The sequence below is a fragment of the Poromitra crassiceps genome, assembly GCF_964638095.1.
Source record: "Poromitra crassiceps genome assembly, chromosome: 3".
Classification (NCBI taxonomy): Eukaryota; Metazoa; Chordata; class Actinopteri; order Beryciformes; family Melamphaidae; genus Poromitra; species Poromitra crassiceps.
Window position 1 is genome coordinate 39,376,717 of NC_139625.1, and position 25,660 is coordinate 39,402,376.

General features: G+C 45.0%; 3 protein-coding genes across 3 annotated transcripts; all 3 read right to left on the reverse strand.

Moving 5' to 3' along the window:
• Window positions 1–3,334: 3,334 nt before the first annotated feature.
• On the reverse strand, window positions 3,335–7,190 carry siva1 (SIVA1, apoptosis-inducing factor). Its single transcript, XM_083634189.1, has 4 exons — window positions 7,027–7,190; window positions 6,436–6,621; window positions 5,510–5,663; window positions 3,335–3,539 (listed from the first exon to the last, which is right to left on the reverse strand). Exons 1-4 carry the CDS (start codon window positions 7,145–7,147, stop codon window positions 3,491–3,493), a joined length of 510 nt encoding a protein of 169 aa, XP_083490315.1. The 5' UTR covers window positions 7,148–7,190; the 3' UTR covers window positions 3,335–3,490.
• Window positions 7,191–7,741: 551 nt separating this feature from the next.
• Window positions 7,742–13,251, reverse strand: adss1 (adenylosuccinate synthase 1; the record flags this gene model as incomplete). Its single annotated transcript, XM_083634185.1, has 13 exons — window positions 7,742–8,005; window positions 8,364–8,513; window positions 8,656–8,753; window positions 8,931–9,055; window positions 9,997–10,151; window positions 10,254–10,380; window positions 10,477–10,558; window positions 10,653–10,760; window positions 10,908–10,974; window positions 11,081–11,131; window positions 11,228–11,290; window positions 11,388–11,490; window positions 13,060–13,251. 13 exons carry the CDS (start codon window positions 13,249–13,251, stop codon window positions 7,953–7,955), a joined length of 1,374 nt encoding a protein of 457 aa, XP_083490311.1. The 3' UTR covers window positions 7,742–7,952.
• An 85-nt stretch (window positions 13,252–13,336) lies between these two features.
• Window positions 13,337–24,524, reverse strand: LOC310773099 (inverted formin-2; the record flags this gene model as incomplete). Its single annotated transcript, XM_083633017.1, has 22 exons — window positions 13,337–13,402; window positions 16,038–16,168; window positions 16,436–16,585; window positions 17,297–17,449; window positions 17,595–17,697; window positions 17,980–18,144; window positions 18,250–18,370; window positions 18,488–18,558; window positions 18,654–18,761; window positions 18,852–18,922; window positions 19,082–19,182; window positions 19,280–19,365; window positions 19,492–19,594; window positions 19,684–19,745; window positions 19,853–19,998; window positions 20,163–20,741; window positions 20,973–21,105; window positions 21,407–21,548; window positions 21,745–21,778; window positions 22,430–22,589; window positions 22,916–23,031; window positions 24,128–24,524. The coding sequence occupies 22 exons, from the start codon at window positions 24,522–24,524 to the stop codon at window positions 13,337–13,339; spliced, it is 3,198 nt and encodes a 1,065-aa protein (XP_083489143.1).
• Window positions 24,525–25,660: the final 1,136 nt, after the last annotated feature.

The following is a 25,660-nucleotide window of genomic DNA, read 5'->3' on the forward strand; positions in this document are numbered from 1 at the left end:
ATCTTCTGCAGACACCACACATGTAATTATCAGCAATCATGAACATGATGAGCCGCGACTTAATTTGCTTCTTTAATTCCAAATAACTATTGTATAACAAAGTGAAGGAAATGCAGATTCTCTTGTGCTTTCAAGGAGAGCCCTGGCCTGAGCAGCAGCAGGAACGCTCAGCCAGCCGGTGTGTGTGGGCAGCAATGCAATGTGTACAGAGACAACAGAATGTGATAACACTCGGGTCTTACAGGCCCTATGATATCCCATTGAAGCCATCAACTCAGCTCAAGGACACAGCGATTTGAGAGATGGCCTCCCATTGTTCCAAACCTGTTGCCAATACTCCACAAAGGGGGATGAAGCAGGGATAACAGTGATCTGACTCGGGCTGTGTAATTATTAAAACTAAAAGTACAGCATTAATATTATAGCACACAAGTCTCAAACTCATCTACATATATGTAAGCAAACAAATACCAAATATGTGTGTCTAATTGGGGGACTTCATGCCAATTCACTGGTCATTTTCTATAGAGGGAACTTTTAATTATTCCCCCGCTGCACAACTAAAGAAATCCAGCTGCTCTGCTATGTGATCCCAATAGGGATGGACTCCGGTTCCCACCACCCTCCCCCCAAACCCAGCACACCCGTTCTGTGAACCCCATATAGACAAGGGCCGCATCCAACAGACCCTGCCCCCTCCATCCTACCTCCAGCCCCCCACCCCCCAAACCAGGCCTCATCCCACCGCTCTATTGTGTGCGTGGGTAGTAGCTCAGCCGGCCTATTGTCTGGCCCGGCTCCCCCCAGCATGTACTTTATGCACAAACAGACGACATGGCGGCGCTGGCCAGGCAGCCCCCGGCATAAAGACAACAATGTCCTCCCAAGATCATTCATAAACATCCCCAACAGCCCCGGCCGGCTCGCGGTAAATAAGGGCCCTCTGCAGTCACTGCTGCGAGCACGTCGCACTGTAAACAGCCCCGCAGGAGGCCACCACCAACATCTCACATCTGCCCCGACGGGATCCGGGCTTTTGGGCCTGTTCGGTGCCAAGTGTGTGCCTCGCTTACCTACCAAAAGCTCCACATGGAAAGCAGGGGGGGCATGTGATAGAGCTTAGCTGCAACCCAGGGTGACGAGCTGGGATATGTGCAGTGTAACTCCATGGTGTAATAAAACATTCCTCTCCGAGGCTCCAAGCCTGGCTCGCCTGGCTGCTGCTGCTGTTGGTGTGTGTGTGTTGGGTTTAGAGGTACTTGAGATAAGTTGGGAGTAAAGTTGTAAGTGTCCACCACCTCACAAGGCCAGCGGTGGGAGACCTTGACCTCTGAAGGGACGGACTGCCAGGGACAGCTGGTGTGGCCTGTGTTTATTTATTTATTTCTTAACAAAAGACAGGTGGTCACACTTGAAAAGGGCACACAAACACAGTCACACATGCGCTCGCCCCCCCCTCTCTCTTTTTCTCTCTCCATGTATATTAACACACACAGCTATCAAGCCACTTATTTGTAGAGCCATTGGACTTCCAAATAATTCACAATCACATTGTCACCAGGGATAAACTGTAATTCAATCCAGTTCTACTCGGATAGTAAAAGAGTCACCATTATTGCCAAGTTGTAAGCTCCCTGAGAGAGAATATAGTGGATTCAAATGCCCTTGATACGTCTTTATCCAGATTTGAAGGAGCACTTAACTTCTGTACCACAATCTACAATTTTGATCTGAATTGCATACACTGCAGTACGAATGGCTAAAAGTGCATAAATACATATCAACTAGTGCCTCACACTGGGGTTGCCTTTTTTGGAGTGGCTCGTCCTGAGAGTGCCAAGACAGTGTGTCCTTGGTCCACTGCACAGCTGTCACTTACTCACACTCGTTGACGCATATTTATAGCAGCAGCATCACTGGGCTCGCCACACTCAGACCACAGCTGGTCCCCAAAGACAAAGCCACATGCTCCCGCTGGCGGAGCACAGTTGGTCCGGTCTGGAGGTTTGCGGGTGTGCGGACCCCCTCTCCCCATAGGCTACATGCAGGACCCCCTCTCCCCATAGGCTACATGCAGGACCCCTTCTCCCCATAGGCTACATGCAGGACCCCCTCTCCCCATAGGCTACATGCAGTAGGGAGACGTTTGTCATTAAGAGCGTCGGGGACAGGAGATGTACTGAAAAAACCTGGACAGCTGCACATTCCCATTTTGAGGACCCCGACCCCAACAATGACCATCTCACTCAGTGAGTGTTTCAGATGACAGACAGGCATGTGAGAGGCCGAAGCTCCCTCTGTAGTCTAACTGGGATGGCTACTATGGGCAGACAGTGCGACACACACTTCAAATGCTGTGCAACTCCTTTGAAGACTTCCTCACAACGCTACCATGTTCCTAAAAACCGTATCTATGAAAAAAATATATGTTCAGACATCTTGACGCCTTGCTTGCCAGCAGCTGTCTGTTCACTCAGCCAGAAATCAAGCGGTGCCCTTGGACGCCCAACTGCAGCGCTCCCCCTAGACTGGAGCCACAACTGGGATGTGACTCAAGAGCTCAGAGGCATTTCCAATAAGCTCCAGGAAGCCCGCTCATCCAAGTTAATATCTATAATATAAAGTCATGCGATTGATTTCTGTAAAGCTGCGCTGAGGACTTCCGCCACTGCAAACAATTACTCATAGCGTACAATACATGACCGTGAAGCCAGGCATCATCAGGGATGAACTGGAGCCAAGAGAAAGTGATGACTACAAGTCAAGGTCGTGTCCAGTAGGCATAACTGTAGCCAGACGGACTGCAGCAAAGGCTTGGTTCTCTACAGCCTCTAGTTGTGCTTATGCTCGTTTAAATCCCAAAATTGGATAGCAGAGATTCTCAAGGTCAGTTAGTGACAATGGGAATTTCATTATCATAGCAAAGTCTTCTTTTTTACAATATGCAAGGGGAAATGATGCTTGTTAAGCACAGTGAGATATAACCAGAATTTCATCCAATGAGAAAGCAGGTTTGTTGCATTACCTGACTGAACATGGCCCAGTTGGTCAGGAACTTGTGGATGAAATCAGTGCTTGATGTGTGCTGCCATCTGCTGATGGATCTTTCTAAGAACAGCGCACATGAGGACACAGTTGGGGAACACATTTTGGCAAGTGACTGACTCCAATATTTGTTCAGATACCCAGGCGCTGTTGCTGGAGTAAATACATCTTCCAGACCCATTAAATAAAATAAAGATATATCCACTAAAAGCGGCATAGTCACAACATCAACTAGATAAACAAATGTCACAATGTCAACTGGATAGGCAAAAACGCGTTCAAGTTTATTTTTTAATTGTAATACATATATACAAGTAAACATCTGAATCAAGATTTAAAAAAAAAATCACAGGTATAAAATTCAGTTTCAGTCCTATTTCATGTGAATGCAGAAGGAAACTAACATGTTCCAAGCATAATCCTCTGATCTCTGGCTGGTCTTCCTTTACGTCGAGCAGCTGCAGCACAGCACTTGATCATACGGCCCACTGTAACTGTGGAAGAACAGAGAGAAGATAATGTGCAAAAGGTGCAGTAGAAAGTACTAGCCTCCATTCAAATCTTGAATAGCGTATCAGGTGCACGTTGTGGCAAGGATGAAAGCAGACAGAAGACCGCCACTCAATCTGTGCCGGTTGATTTGTGAGTGCCGGTATTCTGTGTTACATTACATTACATTACGTCATTTGGCAGACGCTTTTATCCAAAGCGACTTACAATAACACATTTTTGTCAGCAATAGAGCGATCAACTATGCAACACAGTCTATGACAACTACAACATCTGAAGGAATAGTGGTAAAGTTAAGTTAGTATTTTTTAATTTTTTTTTAAGAGAGAAAGAAGTTAGTTCAAGTTATGTCCAACAGGTAACCAACTTCTACAAAAAAAAACAGGCTGCACACACCTACGCAAAACTGTGCAGTCATTGGAATGGGAACGACAATCTCAATCCTCCTCTTGAGAAACTTGCAAAAAAAGACTTGTCTGCATTGCGATAATAATGAGGTGTCATGTTCACAGTCTGGCATCAGCAAAATAAAATAAAAAATAGCCTTCAATCCCATAAATGTCTGTTCTGCTGAGGTCCCCCGACATTTCCCTAAACCCATGTTTCTCAAATTGGGGTATGCCTACCCCTAGGGGTATGTGGAGGTACTACAGTGGGCCCTTGAGCAAAAGGGGGAAATGGAAAAATGTAAGAATGAATAATGAAAATATTTTGTTTGTTGTGTTATTTAATTATTTGATTGTTTAATTGTTACATTGACATAAATTGTAGGCATAAAGCTACTGCAGATTGGACTGTTCATAGTTCTGTCAAGTGTTAAACCAAAAACTTGACAAGCACAAATATTATTGAATACAAAACGAATACTTACTTGCTGTTATGCTGTTTTGTTTGTTAACACGTTGACATGAAAACTGGACTTACTGAAATGTTATGGCCACAGTGTTAAAATGAATCTGCTCAGGAGGCACTAATTCACTCAATTTCTTATCTGGAATGCTATATTCCTCAAGAGGTGGGTTAATTATTCATTAATTGCATCATATATGCTATGGTTTTCTCAGCAAAATGTTGTAGTCTGGTAAAGGGGGTACTTTGATTGAGAAATCAGGGAAAGACAAGAGGGTACTCAAGTCCAAAAAAGTTTGAGAACCACTGCCCGAAGCCATGTTGAATAAGTATGCCTGTCTCCTTAGGCTCTTCAAAAATACAGTTCGGCAGTGTTTAGGCTACTGCTCTCCTACAGCCATTCCTAGGCTGTTTTCTCTGTGCTTAGAATCTCAAATTGTCTGTACATTTCCTACTCTCTGATCTCTACCAGATGAATACTGTAACAGGCAATGTTTGAATACAAATATATATGTGCTGTTATGGTTGTACTGTGTGTGGCGTTATGTACAGTATGAATGATGACATTGACAATATGTCTCTACACCAATGTCACCAATACAAACCCCTTTATATTTATCGTAATTGAAAGTTACAGTAAATCTGATACTGAAATGAGGCCAGGTGTGAGACGGGGCAAAATACATCCCCTAAACCTTGTTAAATCTCAATTATGGCATCTGGTGCAAGTACCAATAAAACTGAAATGCTGGATGTTATGAGATGTATATCGCTGTTGTTGCATGATTCAATTGGGCTTATGAAACCCTTTCAAATCGCATTGGATAAACTACATTAAATGTATTGTCATCAAGCTAAAAACAAGGCTGTTTTTCAAAGTACCTGAAAATTTTGGCCATTTTGGAGATACAAGGTTTTCACCCAACAATATCCACCCAAAGTAAACAAGACATTTTTCATGAGGCTTGGCCTGCCTTGGTGTTCTAGTTCTAGAGCGAATCTCTGATGGCAGTTTTGGAGCTGGGGATTAAACAGTGAAAACAGCTGATCTGGCTTCTGAGGTTGTACAGAAACAGGGTGAGAGGGACGCCCAAATGTGACTTACTCTACAATAGTGCAGACAGAGCAGCAGAGGCTGCAGCAGCTGGAGCACTGGCGGGTGCAAGAGGAGCAGGTCAGACGGTCACACTGGGAGCACGGCGTCCGGCGCCCCTGGCTCTGACGACACACACAGCAGCCTGTGGGAGGCGCTGCTGCACCTGGACACAAGGCACACAGATGTACAGCTCACTTACAGCTCACACATCTAAACCAGAATCAGGCAGTCGCAGGTGCAAACCTAAAAGTAAATGAAACTGGAAAAAGAAAATGGATTAACTTGGAGCCCTGCAGTGTGCGATCCCACTCTGAGGTTTCAGGTTCCAACATAGCATCTTTGGTGGATTGATGAGGCTCAGTGACATACAAGGCAACTCGTTAACAGCATTGGGGCTTAGTCTGTTTCAGCAGCAGTACCGGATTCGCACAGAGCCGTACCGCATCTGGTGGACATTGGGCATCAGTCCCTCCCGCCATGCGAGGGGAGAAGAAACAAGGAAATATGCATTACGTCCATTCCTCTGAAGTGTCACATGAAGCGACGTCCGTGTCTGACGACTGTGGCAGTGTCTCACAGCCTTTTCCCCCAGAGCTAAAATGGGTTGTGGATGAACTAAATGTAATTTAGGTTCACATATTCTTGCATATGACGGGCACTTAAGGAGAACTTCACCAAAAAACAATTAGGATTTATTTTGCACATGATCTCACAGATATCCAAAAGCTCTAAAGAGTTTTGTAGACATGCTCCTTGGAGCAGGGATAAGAGCTTTGGGATGGTCTTCTTCAAGATGGTGGACCAGAACAACTCTCGGTTGATGCAAGTATAAATGAGATATCACATAGGAAAAAGGTTTTGAACCCATTTCTATTGGCTAAAATCTGCCATGCGTGTATCACAACCCTTTCAATTGCCTTCTCATTCACGCTCACCTGCAGTGGATGCTCTTGTCAGCCTGCCATCTTGTCCAATTTGTGTCTGTCCCCTTAACAGTGTCTGTTTGCAGCCATGCGGCACAGCTGGCCCAGTGGACTGTGGCTCTGTGCAGTTCTCCTCTGCATCCCAGATCTTTCCCATGACAGCCTTGGCACCATTGAAGAGCAAGTTCTTAGTCTTTTCTGTGGGACAAGAAGCACCGAGTGAAATAATCATTCTTTTCAGACACGTGAACAACTCATCTGACTCTTCTGGCGTTTTGAGAAGCTGTTAGCTTAGCTGTTGTGGTCTATATTCTAGGATAGGCAACTTGGCTGAAGCCTGAAACTGGTATCGATTCGTCATGTAGCGTTAACTTGTCTAAGTAACTGACTTAAGGCCTACAAGTGACGTGACACTTAATACAGATCATATCACCTAGTATGAGCGGTAGCTGTGTTGTAAACATGACCAAATGTGCCAAAACGTCACTAGTAATGAGTAACACAATGTTCCCGTCCGAGAAAACAACTAGCTAGCGTTGGTTGGACGTAGCCAGGAAGCTAACATTATTTAGCGCTGCGACATGACTTGTTCCATGCTCTTACCATAGATTTCTTGTTGGTATTTGTTCCCAAAGACACCGTGATGATTCAGCTCCCGTTGGCCAACATGTATTTTATATTGTGATGAGAATGATTCCGCGAAAGGATAACCTCGTTTAGTCATTTTGCCGAGCAGCCTAGCCGTGCTTCTGGATTCAAACTTATTTGTTGCGCGAAAGATGGAACTGAGGTAGCAAGGAACCATTGCAAGGAACCAATCCGTTATAGGCTTGTTGTCACGTGACATTATTTTCCGCCACATGTTATGCTGCCTTCAGGGACTGGCAGAAATACTGTATTTATAATATTGAGCACTTTGAAGGAAAAACGCCTACTCAGATTAGGTGAGCAATAAAGGAAGAACAGTTTCATGTATATCATGATGTGTGAAATAATGTGTTTTCTACGTTATTCTTCATATTCATACTTAAATATATCGACCAATGTTTTTTTTTTTATCTTAAATTGCTTAAAAAAGAAAAACAGTCCCATACATCACTCAAATAATGGTTTCAAAATTGCATCTACTGATGTTGACTTTGCAGACAGTCAGACCATCCTCTAGAAACAGTGTTTAATTGATACAATCCTCTTGTTCCCCTATGGAGCATAGAGTGTCCACCATGGATTCAGGTCTTATGAGTTTTATTTCAAAACAATTGTCCTGTTTTAATTGGTATTGTGGCACTGCACGGTAGATTGACACTATAGCCTTATAATTGCAGAACATTAATATCTGATGATGATGATGATGATGATGAGCAGTACTGTTACACAACAATACAAAACCACAGCCAACATTGTTCAAAGATTACACAGTTGTCTATTAATTGAACAGGAGTAGATCATTTTAGTGGATGAAAATAGGTCACATCATGCTACATCCTCTGTGCCATATCCTTCCATCAAGGGCGGGTAACGTTCTTCCTTTAGAACATCTGGATCATGCACTCTCTGGACTTCCCAACACCGACCCACTTGACTGTAGAGAGAAAGAAGGACATACTTCAGGAAAGAAAACTTTATCATTACCCAACTGTGTCCGTCAGTCATCATAACCAAAGGGCCACGTCTAATAAACTAAATAGTGCCACCTAATGGATCTGTTAGTCATTCACTGGGTTTTTGCCACATGTTGGTTTGGAGGAGGCCTTCAGGGTAGCAACTGAGAATTGCTTTCTGAAATACATGTGTGTATTGTAGATTAAGCTTTGTTTAGATTCCTGCAAAGACATTTGGAATATCAAGATTACAAAGTAAAAGGTTAGATATGTAATGTTTGCTGTATTTTGCACTTCCTTCAGGATTAAAATTAAATATGTTAAATGTCTCAAACGTACTGGGAACTCCAATGTGGTTCTCAATGAAGCGGATGTAGTTTTGTGCTTTGGCGGGGAGGTCGTTCCACTTTCTGGCTGCAGATGTGTCAGTCTTCCAACCAGGGAAGGTCTCATACTCAACCTCCACTTTGTGCAAAACTTCGAGGTTGGCTATGGATAAATGAAAATAACCATTATTGATCTTTATGTCAATATATTTATGACTTGGTTGTGATACTCACACATGTTATCTGCAATCAAACAAAGATGTGAGTCATCTTTGATGTTTGGTTTCCACCTGGTAAGATCATACCTGGGAAATGGGGAATTCTCTTGCCGTTGAGTTTGTAGGCTACTCCAACTTTGATGTCATCCAACACATCCAGAATGTCAAGTTTTGTCAAAGCAATGCTGTGGGAAAGGTTACAAGTCTTATAAAAGCAGATTCATCTGTGCTATCTATGATTATTCATTCATAATTTACAGAAAAAAGGTAGGTACTAATGGGAAATGTACCTCAACTGTCATACTGTACATAAAATATAAAGTAGATGATTGCATTTGGTTAAACAGACTCTATCCACTCACGCAGTGAAGCCATTGATCATGTGGGCGTATCTGAGGATGACCAGATCCAGCCAGCCGCAGCGGCGCTTCCTTCCCGTGGTTACACCCACCTCATGACCCCTCGTCTGCAGCAGCTCACCCACCGCCTACAGAAAACAGCCAGTCTGGTCTGTCACTTCATTACTCGTTGAATCAAACAATGTCCCAAGAAAAACGCTCTTTCGCTACAGAACTTTGATGTTATGTAATCAGTGCATATTAGCTAAACACATTTCAAAGAGTGGGGAATAAAGTGGAAACCATCTTGATCTGGCCAGGTCTCGTGTTAGGTAACGTGACCCCGGCCCACACAGCAAATCTATCTTGAACCCGGACTCTGCCCCTAAATTTATCCCTGTGAACATGTGATCTGCATGTGAGGTAAAGAGTGTTTGAGCCTGTCTCTTACAACATTTGACAGCTGCTCTCGGCAAATGTCATTAAATGTCTCTCCACAGGCGGCTTTGCTTGCAGTGCTGCAATCACATGATCCTACACACTATACATATCAAGCTCAGTATCAATGTGCTACATAAGTGTCTCTTCATCATATGACAGGAAGGTCACAGAAGCAAAGAAGACATTTTAACAAAGCCCAATGTCTAGTGTTAGTGTCCCAGTACTGAAGGGTTTTTCTTGAGGAATGTCCATATCAACGGCACGGCACGGCACGGTGGCTCAGTGGTTAACACTGTTGCCTCACAGCAAGAAGGTCCCGGGTTCGAACCCCGGTCCGTCCCAGGTCCTTTCTGTGTGGAGTTTGCATGTTCTCCCCGTGTCCGTTTTCTCCGGGTGCTCCGGTTTCCTCCCACCATCAAGAAAAACATGTATGTTAGGGTTAATACTCCTGTCAGTGCCCCTGACCAAGGTACTGGCAAAAAGAACTGGAGTTGGTCCCCGGGCGCTGCACAGTGGCTGCCCACTGCTCCTAGTTCTAGGAAGGTTCCTAGTAGAGGATGGGTCAAATGCAGAGGATGAATTTCCCCAAGGGGATAAATAAAGGATAACTAACTTTAACTTTATATCAATTAGTTCAGTGAGTTCTTACATTGAGTTGTTCTGTGGGGAAGGCTCCGATCCCCACTCTGGTGGTGTAGGCCTTTGATACACCAAACACATCGCCAATGTTCAGGGGAGGGATGCCAAGACCAGTGCATGCCCCGCCCACAGTGCAGTTTGATGATGTCACAAAAGGATATGTGCCTGAGGGGAGGAACGCAATCGGGTGACTCCTTCACAGATCCCAAACATCTCATATAATATTGAAAACACATCAAAAAGCCACCTGATCGCCAGTAACCCTACCAAAGTCGATGTCAAGGAGAGCAGCATTGGCCCCTTCAACCAGAATTTTCTTTGGAGCTCCGTGAAGAGCTTCATACATGTAATAGACCCCATCTCTCACCATCGGCCGCAATCTCTCGCCATATTCCTGTGCCAAACAGCAAAACAGGAATTGTGTTGTTGGAAGTGGCGATATAATTTGAGGACTAAATCAGTTGACAATCACATTCAATAGGGTCTCTACCTTGAGTTTTTTCAGTTGGTCCTCAACGTCAACTGTCAAGGATGGATACATGGACTGATACTGCTGGACAAGGTTCTTGAATCTGAAAGGGTCCCCCAAAACTCATGAATTAGGACACATGACGTACGTGAAATGGGTCAGCATTCACTCTGAGGCTGCTTAACAACCAAGCCTACTTGGAAGAGAAGTCCTTGAAGTCTCCCAGAAGGTCACAGACACGTAGGCCAGTGCGAGATGCTTTGCTGGAGTAAGTGGGTCCAATGCCCTTCTTGGTTGTACCAATGCTGTTGGAAAACACAAGCCAAACTCAGGCGATTTGCACATCTATATGTTATTTATCATTGACTTTTATTCAGTAGATTGGCATATTTCTAGTCTTTTGGCAACATTTTGGGAGTTCTAGCTGGTCAGTCATTAACATTGAGCCTTACTTCTTTCCTTCTTGTGCTTGTCGCTGGGTTTCCTGTAGGCCATCAACAACCTGGTGGAAATCGAACACTGTGGAGAGATGTAAAACAAGTCAATGAAACATCACCCTCACACACTACTTTGGAATCTGAATTTCTCATTTATGATCAAACAGTGACACACATATCCTCCATACCAAGGTGAGCTCTGTCTGAGACGATCAGTCTCTTGTCCCAGCCTTTGAGACCTAGTCAGATCATAGAAACAAGAGGTATATGGACGTTTACAACCAATCGTTTCCAGCAGTGAATGATGTGTTTGAGCATATTTTTTGACAAAATACCTTTCTTGTCATTCTTATCGCCCTCCTCAAACAAGCCGGGTAAGTGTATGACCACACCATTACCTACAAGAGCAAATGGGAACTGTAAAAATCAACATTGACAACACTGAGCACTTATAGTCATGCTGACACTACAAAGCTGAAAGACTGAATCGCTTACCAATGAGAGAGATACTTTTGCTGTTGATGATTCCACTGGGGAGAAGGTGGAAGTCATATTCCTTGCCTTCCACTACCACTGTGTGCCCTGCATTGTTACCCCCCTAAAATCAAAGCAGGGTGCATAGTGATATAGTGTGCTGACAAACGTGTTTACAAAAAGAAGTGTCAGCTATGATGATATACTGTAAACAAATACAGTATGATGAAAACACTCAAGACGGGCGCCCGGGTAGTGTAGCGGTAGATTCCCTGCCTACCAACACGAGGGTCGCAGGTTCGTGCCCCCATGTTACCTCTGGCTTGGTCGGATGTCCATACAGGCACGATTAGCTGTGTCTGCGGGTGGGAAGCCAGATTAAGGGTGTGTCCTGGTCACTGCACTAGCGACCTCCTCTGGTCGGTCAGGGCGCCTGTTCGGGGCGGAAGGGAACTGGTGAGAATAGCGTGATCCTCCACGTGCTACGTCCTGCCGGTGAAGCTCCCCGCTGTCAGGTGAAAAGAAGCGGCTGGCAACTGCGCATGTGTCGGAGGAAGCATGGTGCTAGTCTACGGCTCTCCCCAGATCGGCGGAGGGGGTAGTGACTGGGGCAGCAGGGGGAAAATTGGCCAAGCACAATTGGGGAGAAAATGAGGGGGGAAATCCGAAAACACCCAAGACTTCCACAGGAGATATTTCCCAGTGTGTGTTTCTACTCTTATTTTTCCGAGTGGGTAATAGAGTCTTAAGTCACTCTGCGCAATTCACCATGCTTTTCCAGCACCTATTTTAACAGTCTTGGCTGTTGCTTGTGGATCCTCCACTCTATTCCGTCTCTCTGGCTAAGACCTGGGCCCTGGCCTTCTCACATATCAAGCAGCCACCCTGGGAATGTGACCTCGCAAAAGCACAGTGGGTGGAGCACTAGGCCTCCAGAACACCGGGTGCCATGTCCTAACTGTCAGCGGACAGAGAGTACAAAACCCAGCAACTGTGGGGAGGTATCACTCTGTGCAGGTCCTGACTGGCCTCAGATTTCTGGGCAGTGTCATGTAGGCTAAGTGGACAGAAATTGGCCTGTTTGGCATTTCAATTAGAGGACAGAAAGAACAGAGGTATAAGCTAATTGAATTTTACTTCTAACTTCCAACTCCAACCCTATAGGGCTCTGATTGACCTATTCAACTGAGCAGTAAAGTACTCTAAGTGCTCAGTAGAGGTCAATCAGAATGTATCAGAGCAATTTTACCCTATAGGTTTAGAGTTGGAAGTAAAATTCAAGTTCTGCTTAGGAGTGTAGCTTGCTACTGCTAAAAATGGACAAATAGGTGTGTGACACTCCTCATCATGCCAAGTCTTTTGAAATTTGGTGTCCACAATTATGTTTGATAATTTGCTGCATTTTTTACAAACTTGATGCAGAGTCAAGGGAATAGGCTACAAATATTTCCTGTAAACAACAAATGAGATCACAGAAGCTTCAGTTGGCAAATAGTAAAACGTCCTGTTCTCACTGTCCACCAAAACACAGAGCTATCAAGTGTTTTCAGTCAACTCAGCACCTGTTGCGCTCTACCAGGACTTCATGACCGACTCCTTGTAAATAAACTATAAAATTCAGCACTAAAAAAACATAGGCTACCTCACGCTCCTGTGAATGTTGACTTGAACTTGAAACAACGAATTAATTTACCTGACATCTGCACACCAGGTCAGCTTCGGTCGCCAGCAAATCGACAACTTTGCCTTTGCCTTCGTCTCCCCATTGCGCACCGAGCACCACCGTCACTTTGTTGCCCGTGTCGTTGCGTGCTCGCTTCAGCCCCGTCGCAGCGGGCGGATTCGTGTAACCTTTGTGGTCTTTCGCCAACCAGGTGAACGACATGATGGCTGATGGCTGTCTGTCTCAAGCAGACTAGACGGTCTCCAAGTGTGGCATTGCCATATCTGTAACTTCATAGCCGGTGATGTCAGAGCCAGTCGCGCAGTGCGACCAGCGTGCGTCGCTGTCCGGAGGAGGCAACTTGTCTCAAAGGCTGTTACGCACAGAGAGAAGCCTGTAGCCACTAACAGGGGATGTAGTAGAGGAGGGTAAAGGTAAAGCCAATACTCTAATCTTTGACAAATATGAGGGTAGAGAGCAACAAATTAAGGATTTTCATAAAGTCTTAATTGATTTTTGTTTTGTTTGCCTTATGATTAGCCTACCACAGACTGCATTTACCACTAGGTGATATCAATCACACTGACTGTAAATATGGTTTGATGTAGCCTAATAAAAAACTCCAGCTGAACCATGAATTAATTTTAATAAAATAAATTTTAAACATACAATGGTATATCATGTGTCCTCTAGAGAATAACTTATGCTTTGACATATTAAGATCCAAACAGTTATCCTCTGATGGCATGTACAATTCAACAATAGTTTGCACAAAAATAATACGTCTTTTTTTGTTGGGTTTTCAAAGTCTGAGACGCTGATGCTTGGACAAAGCCCCCCTTGCCCATCACGATTGTTATTTTATCCCATTGCCACTCAACAATTGAGCCAAGATAGTCGGTATTGCCGTTTGACTTACCACAGACTACACCAAAGACTGTAGATAAAAAAAAAAATAAGTCTGTCTGAAGGCTTTTATTCGTTTCTGACTCATGGGAAAGTGGGAAAACAGTAAAATTCCCCCAAATCTCTGAACTCTCTCTTTGAGCAAATCACACAATTTAGGTTATTGTATGTGATCTCCTTTTGATAACCAGTAATTTTTCTTCACTTCCATTCACTGAGCCTCCCCTGAAACTGTTCCTGGGGAGGCCGGCCTCCCACTTTGAAAACCCCCGCATAAAGTCAAATCTGATCATTTATTATAATGATAAACAAAATATTGTAAAACACATTCACTGCATCTTTTACAATTATACAAAACGACATATAAAGCATATTAACTTTTGAATATAGATCTTAATCAAAAATATCACTCACTCATATAGGCCTATAGGCTATATAATTCATTTACATATAAAGTGACATGTTCACATCAAGGCTGTGGAGATCCTAGCCTAAGATGCGTTTACTTTTCTTGGTCTGAAACAAAACCATTTCAAAAGAATCCTCTTGAAGTCAATATTCATGTAGTCTCACAAAATAGGTTATTAGTCCAAGCTCAGAAATCCTGCACGGAATTATTTGATCAACACTTCCTTTTTCCTCTCGATTTCCTTTTCCTGGAGTCACCTATAGGGAAACAAATACTAAAATGAATAGACAATCATATACTGAAAAACAATAAACGACTCAATACCTGCATGAGTAATATCCTTATTTATTGTTGCATAAAATGGGCTCAAAGGCACTTGGTAGAGAAAATAATTTATTTAAATGGTGTATATTATAATTAACAAATGACATCTGCTTCAAAATGGTGAAAGTTTCTTCAGTAGTTAACATTTTTAATGCATTCAGATCATATAGCTTTCACCAAAGTCATATTAACAAAGAACAGTACACAGGTAGCACATGAGACTGTGTTAGTATGTTGAGCAGTCCCTTTTGGAGGCTGGGGGACTAGACAAGAAAAGAGGGGCGGAGACACAGAAAACTGACAGCATCATGGAATGACTCTTCACAAAGTGAAAGGCTGCTTCAAACTACTGCCACTGTTAAGAGGATTCATTATGGAACCCCCACTCCAAACTGCCTTCTGGATTACTTACCCAAATTTTGATGGGCATTAGAAGCACCACTGGTTTATAACTACTGATATTGGCTTGATAACCATTGCCTTAGCAAAATGTTAAAGCGCGAAGATGTTAAAAGCTGGACAACACAGACAAATGAAATCCAGACTCCAGTTAGAACGACAGATGATGCGTTATTTTGGATCAAGCGTCGGCGGTTCATTAAGATGAAGTTCCTGCTTACATCAGTTTGCCATCCCGTCGCTTGACCTACCTCACTGCAACACACAGCCCTTTTTATGTTTACCGTGTCCTTTCCCACTGTTACCTTGTGTTTTAGAGAGTCAAAATGGAAAACACAACATTCAAACAAACTGACTATAAAAAGGACTCAGTGTAACAGTGAATTGATCAAAAATTATGTAAATTAAAATTTACTTTATTAAAATTTAAAAAATTTAAACTTCAAAATCAAGTGATCATTGATTCCAAATCCCATACTTAAAAAATATACTAGCAGAGCCCATAGATAAAATATACAGTAATTTGCAATAAAAACAAAACCAACAAGGATTTGCCTTTAAGACACGTCAAGAGACTAGTATTAAAAACATCTTCATTTGCGCTGATCGATAGATTACCTTCATGACTCTTCTTTTTGCTTCGTCTAAAGAGCTTCTGTTGTTTCTTTGGATCAGGTTTAAGGACAGCTGAAGCTGATGCAGGCAGCGCTTCAGACACAGATGACAGGAGATCATCTGAATCCAGTCCGTCCGGTACGTCAAATCCCTGGATCTCACAGACGACCGGCATCTCGTGTTTGGGAGCAGAGTGTCTGTCACTCACAACCTCATTTGAGCCAGAACATTTTCCAGCGATGCTTTCGGGCTCATCTTCCCTCTCTTGTACCACACTCTGTGACAAATGGCTCATGTTATTTTCCCCAACCTCCATTACATTACTTTCATTACTCTCCTGAAGCTCCATGTGTACATCAGCCACAGCAAGTGTGTTGTTTCCATTGAGCGGCGCCTCCACACTGCTGCCCATTGGCTCCTCGGGCATCAACTTCCCAGTTTCCAGGCAGGAACTGCCATCCAGCATGGTCTCTGCCAGGTCAGAGACTGAGAGGGAAGATGGGCTTTGGGTGTTGAGGACATTGGTCTCAAAGGCAGCTGTTTTAAAGTTGTTTGTGGGGAGGTGTGGCTGCTCCTCTCCCACCTGAGGCTTAGCTTGTATCGTATGCAGGGGACTGCTTGGTGACATTACATGTGTCTGTTGGCGTTGCCCAGGAGGTAATGCGGCAGGTCCTTCGAGGAGTGATTTCGTTGCCGAGGCTGATCCTCCTTGGGGTGCGTTGGCCTGTAAAGCTGGTCCGTGTTGGGGTGCACTCAGCAGTGCTGCTGGAGTTTCTTCGGGTTGGGTGATGAAGCTGTTCACTCCATCTGCTGTGGCCATGCGCCCCTCTGTGGCCATGGTGGCCATTTCTCGAGCCAAGGTTTTTGCTTCTTCTTCTACAGGCTTGACACTTGGGGTTGATTCTGAAGGGGAGAAGTGGCTAGTATTAGCCTTGATGTGGAAGGTGTATACATTGAGATAATAGTAATAATTAAAATTGTTAATTTGAAAGTGAGCAAAGAAGCATGACGAGAAGCATAGAGTCTGCATGGAAACAGCTAACAGATTGGCCAAGCAAGTGATGGAGTTGGTGCAGTGCAGGCGTCAGCAACCTAGGCCACGGGGACCACTTCCGGCACGCGAAGGGGCTATCCTAACCAGTGGCACAGCAGCACACAGTAGCAATAAGTGCGTCATTGATATTTTTTTAGTAGAAATGTTGAAATGCCAAATGACCTATTTCACAGCCATTTGCAGTTGCGTGGCCTGTTATTTAAGATATTTACGGTAGTGACCCATGCTACTCTGCTTCAGATTGGTTAGCCTCCTTGCGTTCCATACATTCCAAAGCAGCAGAGAGCAGATGAAAATGTCGGCGTGAAAGATAGACAATGTCAGGTCCTCCAGCTAAAAAAAACAAACAAACTCAGGCACACATACAAGCACATTTGAAAATGGCACTTTAAATGAAAAGGTTGCCGCCCCCTGGTGTAGTGAGATGGGCAGAAGGCAGAGATGCAAAAGCATGAACGAGAGCACAGATAAAGCAGTAAGGCCGTGTTGCGGCTCGCGGTGAAATGGCTCAGGAGCGGAGCTAGGAGCTGCGGATGGAGGCCAAAGCCTCTTGTCCTTACCAGGTGGGCCAGTATCCCTATGCTTTTCACTAGAGGGGAGGCTTTCCAAATCGCACCTGGGCCTTGTCTTCCTGAGGCTGAAGCCTTTCCTGATATCTGCCAGGAGGTGGTCAATGATGCAACCATCATCTTGTGGCACGATGACTTTCTTGACTGGGGACAGAGGGTAGAAAGAAGTCTCAAGACACTCATGTACGTCTATTCAAAAAGCACATCTTTGTTTGAAAGGAACATCTCAAAGGAAATATCTAGTACTGCGCTCCCTTCGGAAAAAGAGTGAGGCAGTGTCACAACTCACTTATTTTTCCATTCTCCCCCTTCATTCTCTTGGACTCCTCCTCTGCCAGCTGTTTCTTTCTCTTCTCTGCCTTGGCTGTCTGCTCTTTTCTGCTTTTGTTTTCCTGTTAGCAGGGAAAGACAGGATATCACTAATCGCCAAAAATACAAGTGAAGAAGTGTGTGACAGTATACACAGCACTAAATATATACACTCATTCAGTAGTATAGTGTGCTTAATTGGGGCTGAGTGTAAGTCTTGAAAGAGCTCCCAAGAAAACATTTCAAGCTATACAATATAAACGTATATAAAAAGCCACAAATGTATGGCCATGCAGAGCTTTCATCAAATAGTATGATAATAAAAGGGAACATGAATGAAATATGGTGAGCTTGAGCTCCCTGACCTTCAGCGACCTGATGAAAAATCCTCGGAAAGTCTTGATGGTCCCAAAGAGCTCCCCCAGCGACAGCTGACTGGAATCCTCACACAGGTAGAGGGCCAGCTCACCTTTGCTCTTCTCAATCTCACAGAACTGTGCCTCTAAAGCTTGGCATGCTTCCAGACTTTCCTAGCATGGGGGAAAGGAAGGCATTTGGGGATTTGGATCCAGCTTCCAAAGCAAGTACAGTATTGAGTTATAACATTTTTGGGGCTCTATTGAGAGGCCTCTTACTTCAATCACTTTTGCATATTGCTCCTTCACATCTTCCACAGAGTTTGAGACCTTCTTGGCTGCCCCGTTCAGCCGTTTCAGTAAGGCACTGGCTTCTGACTGCATGGAGTCCAGGTTAACTCTGAAGACAAAAAGTAAAACTATTTAATGTATTTTAATGTCAATTCCAGATCCTTCAAGGACAAATTAAAAAGAGGGAAAACCAGATCTTAAGTAGATGTGAACGAGGTGATTATACCCTGCTGCTTTTTCACAGATCTCTATGTCATCTGGCAGTGCCAGCAGCTCTGGGTGGTTCAGCTCTGCTTCCTTTGCAAAACAAGCCACATAGCGGGTCATTAAATAGGAGGAAAAATAAATAAATCCATCAATCTCGTAGGGCTGCTGCGAGCCAGACAATGTACCTGCAGGATGTGATGAAGCAGGGTAATTCGGTTCTTGTTGGCCTTGGTCTCTATAAGCTTGAGCAGAGAGCTGATCTTGAAGCCCTCTGCATTCCCTGTGTGACTTCCCTGGAAGGAGACCGATAGCCAATTAACAATGCAAGCTGTGTGTAAATGTCAGAGCAAGTAAAATATGAATGAGTCGGGAGCGGTTCTCACATAGTTGAGGAAGTTTCCCACATCAAGGATAAGTCTGCAGAAACTGGGCATGAGTGTGCTCATTCTGAGAGCTGAGAAAGTAGTAGTACATACTCATTTTGTGGTAAATTTCCAATTTTCAGTTGGATATTTTAAAAAGGGCACAACAAGTATTGTATGGTATTATAGAAAATGAACAGTGTAGGGCCATCACTGGAAACTATACAGTTAAAGTGTTGCTGTCTACTTACACTGGCAGGCCTCCTCCACCAGTTTGGCTTTAGGCTTGAGCATGTCCAGCACTGAGGCAGTCTCCTCACACAACAACATGCACTCAACCCTCAACTGATAACTGGGGAGACAAGCAAGGTAACAGAGCTGAATCTGACAGTATACACATACAGTGGGGAGTACTAACTAAAGATAGTTTAATAGAGTAAAATATTTACCATGGTACAGTGAGAAGAGCGAGGTAGAAGCGGTCAACATTAGCCAACTTGTCTTTCTCTCCTTGGAAAGACTTCAAATTTTCAATCTATATTGAAGCAGAACACAGTGAGTCAGACCGAGTCACTGTCTTGCTAATATTATGCAGTGTCATTTTCAGGTGGGAGCTGTATTGACAGATGAACCTCTACTTTTCAAAAACACTAATGCCAACCTCATGTTTCTCTGGCAGGAGCTTCAGAAGCTGCTTTAGCACCTCCACATCAAATTTAGTCTGGTCCCCATTCTGAACCATGGCAACAAAGTCCTCATTCGAGCTGAATGGGGGGGAAAAAGAAAAAATACTGAGCTAGGAAATGGACCAGACATTAACATCAACACCAAAATGATGGTTAAAAAATCTCACCATCTGAACTGCTTCAGGAATATGTTCAAATTCAAGTTTTTCTTTGGATCAATGAATGAGATCTATAGCAAAAAGAGAGAAGGTGGGAATGCATACTGATTATTCAGTGTATTTTGTCCTGTGAGTGCTCTAGCTCTGAGGGTCTGCGTCGAGTGTTGACCAAGCACACCTCTTTAGGCTCCTTCTTGACAGGAGCAGCTGCCCCCTTGTCTTTGTGCTCGGTCACCGGGAGACAGAACAGCTGCTCGATACTGCTATAGTCCGGCTCCCGAGGAGGACGGTCTTTCTGAGCCGACGCCCACATGCAGCGACCATCTGCGTGTGTGTGGGGGTGGGGGTGGGGGGAAGAGAGTCACACGTCATGAGCTCACACTTTCTATGAAAATCACAGTGTTTGCTGCCCTCATTGGGTAAAACTAGATTGGCCTTTGAAATAATTTGAGCATATTAAAAAAGAAACCAAAGCTTTACCCACTCACCGGTAACGTCACGGAGCTTCTGCCAGTTTAACTTCTTCATCCTCATGGTGGGGCACCGGCCTGCGCTGGCGGGCGTGGAGGGTGTGGAGCACCCCAGTACCTGGCTGCTCTGAGCCACTATCATGCCCGGAGGAGGAGGTGGCAGAGGGGGCATGCCAGGTAAGGGAGGGGGTGGTGGGGGCCCCCCGCCACACCCTGGTGGGGGAGGTGGTGGGGGAGGCATGCCAGGTAAGGGAGGAGGTGGTGGGGGTCCGCCAACCATGCTGGGTAGTGGTGGAGGGGGAGGCAGAGGTGGGGGGCCTGGGAGCGGGAGCCCGCTCATACATGGGGGTGGAGGTGGGGGTGGTGGTGGTGGTGGGGGGGGTGGAGCCGGGCGCGGAGGAGAGGCGCACAGCAGCGTCTGGGCGGACACAGTGCCGATGTTGGCCACTTTCTCTTTGTCCTCGCCGGCCGAAACAGTCTGCACAGCCTTGTCTGCTCTCCTGACCGGCTGCCCGTCCACCTCGTCATCACTGATGCTTCTCTTGCCCTTGGAGGACATCAGGCGCTGCATGATCTTCTCACAGGACTCCATATGAGCTGGAGCAAAAAAATCCACACAAGCACAGACACTGACAAACCCCATTCAAACAAACTACAAAAAACAAAGGGGTATCCATCCACCGTAGCCTGCGTTTTTCACCACTAGGAACTATTTTCCTGGATAAACACGCTTAGCACTCTTCACACAAAAATCACTGAGGATTAGCTATTGGCCTCTTTAGGCTCTTGACTTAAATTTAATTGATTGTTGCTGCAGTGTTGACTCACAGTCTTGGGCTAGCAGGATGGCTCTGTTAGTGAGGCCCTCCAGGGCCTGCCAGATATCACAGCGGCCTGGCTCTAACAGCATCAAGGTCTGTAGGATGGACAGCAGCTGGAGAGAGGCTGGGGAGCTGCTCACCTGGACACACACACACACACACACACACACACACACACACACACACACACACACACACACACACACACACACACACACACACACACACACACACACCTTGCCTAGTATAATGATGCAATGTGTCCTAGTCTGTACTCAAAGAAAAGTAATGTATAAAATCTTATCAAAAAACAAAGAAGACAGATCTTTGTGGGCTAACTTAGCAAAGTGTTCCTTCATGCATCTCTAAACTGTGTGAACCATCTCACTCTGGAACATCTTAGGACAATGGTACTGTACATGATACAGTCAGGTTTCTCACTTTGTTGAAGAGTGTGGTGAAGACCTCCAGGTGATTGCTCATATCGATTCCCCCATAGACCCGCAGCAGTTCCTCCTCATCCTCGGCCATTGCCTCTTCGAAAGCTTCACACTGAATAATCAAGTCTTCGTCCTCCTGCTCCCTGTGCACCACACACATACAGATCACTGCTGGGCATGGGGAGACTTCATGGCATTTAAATTACATCAGTATCTTTCCCTAAAAGCATGCATCATTTTATTTGCATTTTTTTGTATATATATATAACGTGCACCCCGATTTAAATGTATTGATACTACAGACTGACTGAACAAATGGACAATAAAGGGAATGCTCACCTCAGTTTGGGCAGTATATCAAGTAACTGCAGCCCTGCAGGACAACAACACAGCCGTGAGTTTACCAACGCTCAAGTAACAATTTTCCAGAAACCTTAAAAACAGGCCACTCAGCTACTCAGTAGCATGAATTGTTTGGGTGGACATAAGTCACACAGCTGAGCAATTACAAAGTAGGAGTGGCCAATCAAAAGATTGCTCAGGTAGTGGGCGGGCATTTTAATCAGCTTAGAAAGGCCCCTGTGCCCTGTGTTTGCTAATGTGACACATTTGTCTTAAAATATCTCAACTAATTGTGTCAAAGACATCTTTAAAATCATACCAACTCATTGTGATTTAATCAATATTATAGAAGGTATGTTATTGTGAATTATACATTTTCAGGCTAATGCAGGAATATTGCAATTCTTTGCATATTTGAGGTTTGCGTAGTTCTCTGGTGTTTTTCCAGACCCAAGTGAGAATGAGGCCATCAGACCTATTCTTAGACAGACCCAGTGACAGAGATATTTGTAATAGAGCTATTGCTTATGGCCTACTTTCCCCTCTGCTTTCCTGTGGAGTTTCAGCACAGAGGGGAGGGACTTTTACATTCACAATTTAGCGCTGAGTGACCTTGCTCGTGACCTGAGCCTAGATTCCTGACACATAGCTGAGTGGCAGCCGAGTGGCTACTCATCCGTACCGATAAACTCTTTCCTCATCTTATCTCTCTGCCGGAGTTCATCTGTGCCGAAGATGAGGGCATTGATGACACTGAGCAGTGTCACCATGTACGGGACATTGTCTGTGGCCTGCAGCTCGTTCATGATCACACTGAAGCGATACTGCTGGGTCTTCACGCCCTGCGGGGACAAAAGTCATTATATCGTAACGGGCCTTTTCCCCAGTAGCCATTTTGTGTCTAAAAGGCAGGGTAAACACAGGTGCAACCAAAATGTTAATGAGGCCCCCAGCACTGGAACACCTAAATGGATTGTAAGTTGGAAACCCTCATTAATGTTTTGGTTGCACCTGTGTTTACCCTGCCCTGTCAATTACCCCACCAGCATCCACAAGGAAGGTGACTGTGATGGTGATATTGCTTATGCATGCAATCCACCACTAGAGGGCATAATTGTTTTCAGAAAACATGTCAGCAATATGAAGCTTCTGCAGGTCGGCCACTTGCCTTGTAGTGATCCAGGGCGTCCAGGGCCAGACGATAGCCATCTGTCGAGAATATGCTGAGGGCAGCGAGCAGCTCAAACACCTGCATCTTCACCATGGTGTTGGAGGTGTCCAAGGCTGTGGGACGTCACGTCACAATCACTCATTGCTCCAGGTACAGTCCTAATATTTCCCATCTATTTCACAAACAGCAAGCCGTTCTTTTCACTCGTTCCCCTATGTGTCTGGACTCTAGCAGGATGCTTTGTTTCAATACCTTTTAATCAATGCAACATGAACTTTGCCCTCTAAAGATGGTGTTTTGTCTTAGATATGTGTGTTTTGTGCGCGACGTGTGTGTGTGTGTGTGCGTGTGTGCGTGCGTGTGTGTGACGTGTTTCCAATACACGTTCAACTATGACACTACACATGTATGGCTGGCCTGAAACCACTTTGTATGATTCATCCCTGCATGAAAAGCTGTACTTTGAGCTCAACAGGGTATTTGTGTCAAAGAAGACCATCGGGTCATAGCAGTTATGATAAATGTTACATGATATTGAATGTTAACTCACATCCTCACACATAAGAGTGTTTTCTATTGTTATACTCCTTTTAATGAAACATGTTGGCTGACATTTCTCGACCGAAACAGGTGGTATTACTCAAAGTATTGTTTGTTCATCTGAGGCTTAAAGAATCAGACAAGCTCTTTAAAAGTGGAAAGTTTGGTCTTTTTTTCCCAGATTTCCCCCCGTTTTTCTCCCCACTTGTACTTGGCCAATTCCCCCTGTTGTCCTGGTCGTTGCTCCACCACCTCTGCCGATCTAGGGAGAGTTGGAGACTAGCACATGCTTCTTTCAATACATGTGCAGTCGCCAGCTGCTTCTTTTCACCTGACAGCGAGGGGTTTCACCAGCAGGACGTAGCGCATGGGAGGATCACGCTATTCCCCCCAGTTCGCCTCCCCCCGAACAGGTGCCCTGACCGACCAGAGGACACACTGGTGCAGTGACCAGGACACATACCCCACCTGCTTCCCACCCGCAGACATGGCCAATTGTGCCTGTATGGATGCCCGACCAAGCCAGAGGTAACATGGGGGTTTGACCCTGCGACCCTCGTGTTGGTAGGGACTGCAGGGAATCTACCGAACTACCCGGACTGACAAGGTTTTTATCAAGCCAAAGGCCTTTTGCATGTGTTTGCTCCTCAGAACTAGCTGTTGCCCAACCTTGGGAGAGCTTGCGGATGTATCCCTCGTTATCTACGATGAAGTGGATCCCCGCCGAGGAGTTCATGACGGCTCGTACACAGCTGACACAGGTGAGCTGCAGGAGGGCGTCGGCGATGCGAGAGCAGCCCCGCCCCGAGAGGCGGTCCAGGGCCTCCAGGAGAAGATCCAGCCCACTCAGCTCCAGGAACTGCACCATCCATATCTGGTCGCTGCCCTCCAGGCGACGCTTCAGCCCGGCGTAGTTGACCACGGTGGGGATCTGCAGCAGTCTGATGCACAGCTCTGGGTCGGCGTTCTCCAGGTTGGCCTCTGGCTGGGAGTCGGACTCCTGCGAAGAGCCCAGGCGGCCCCTCACCGCCGCCCATTTATTTTTCCCATCGGGCTTCCCTGACATGATGTCTGGAAGGAGGGAAGAAAGTTATTTCCCTTTTATGACAATGTCAGACTTTGTTCAGATGAATAACAATGGGGGGGAATCATCAATAGACCCTTTTCACAGCAGCCATTTTGATGTGTCAAAGCAGGGTAAACAGGTGTAACCATTACCATTAATGGTGGCTCCATTCCATTTAGGTTTTCTCAGTGCCAGGCCCTTCATTAATGTCATTGGTTACACCTGTGTACCGTATACCCTGCTTTGACGCATCAAAATGGCTGCTGCGAAAAGGGGCCTATTGTTAAGAAAGAGCCATTTCTACTTGTTTTGTCCTTGGCAATGTTCTCATTTTGCTATCTGCAGACAGTGTCTATTTGTACTGATATCCAACACATTTGGTGCACTACACAATGGCGTCATCGCTATCCAGAGCAGAGGAAGCAGGCCAAAACAAGCCCTTATCAGAAGGCTACAGAGAATAGGAAATGTTAGCGTTGCACTTTGTGGATGAGTGAAAGATATGTCAGCAGTCCAGTCATCACTAGCTCTGCCAAACATCCCAACTTAATCCTGCATGAAAGAGAAGAGACTTGCTGTCAGCTCATCAACACTCCACACAAAGACAGGCTCAATGTTGCCTGCTGGTTGGTGCATATAGCAATTTACAGTGTAAACAGATTTGAATATATTTGAGTTATTTCAAAAAATATTCTCATGCTTGTTATTGAGATCTAAATGTGAAAAAAGGTTGGATAACTACTGAAACATTTCTCGACCATCAAAGTATCTGAATATAGCTGATGTTGATATGAATGCACACACTGATCGTCATCACAGAGCAGCCTTTTTTCTGGCATATCCCCAGAACACAGTCTCCTCTATTTTTCCTGTTCCGCCCCCCAAGCCTCCGAAAAACAAACAGGATAAGAATTCGGACTAAAAAAGGGAAAACCTTGCCCAAAAGTCTAAAAATACCTCCTCTGTCCTGGAGACGCGATATGAGCTGGTCCAGTATTCATGAACAGAGTGGTTCTGCTGGCCTCCTGACTCCTGTTGTTGATTTCACACTTGGCATGGTTAACATATACAGCTGTGACATTGAATGATGAAAATGGCCAAGCACAAGGTCGCTCTGCACACAACACACTAGGAGA

Coding starts and splice junctions, on each gene's coding strand:
- siva1 (XM_083634189.1), bottom strand. CDS start 7,147: ATGACTAAACGAGGTTATCCTTTCGCGGAATCATTCTCATCACAATAT. Junction 6,622..7,026: donor ATACCAACAAGAAATCTATG/GTAAGAGCATGG, acceptor CTTGTCCCACAG/AAAAGACTAAGAACTTGCTC. Junction 5,664..6,435: donor GACAAGAGCATCCACTGCAG/GTGAGCGTGAAT, acceptor CCTTGTGTCCAG/GTGCAGCAGCGCCTCCCACA.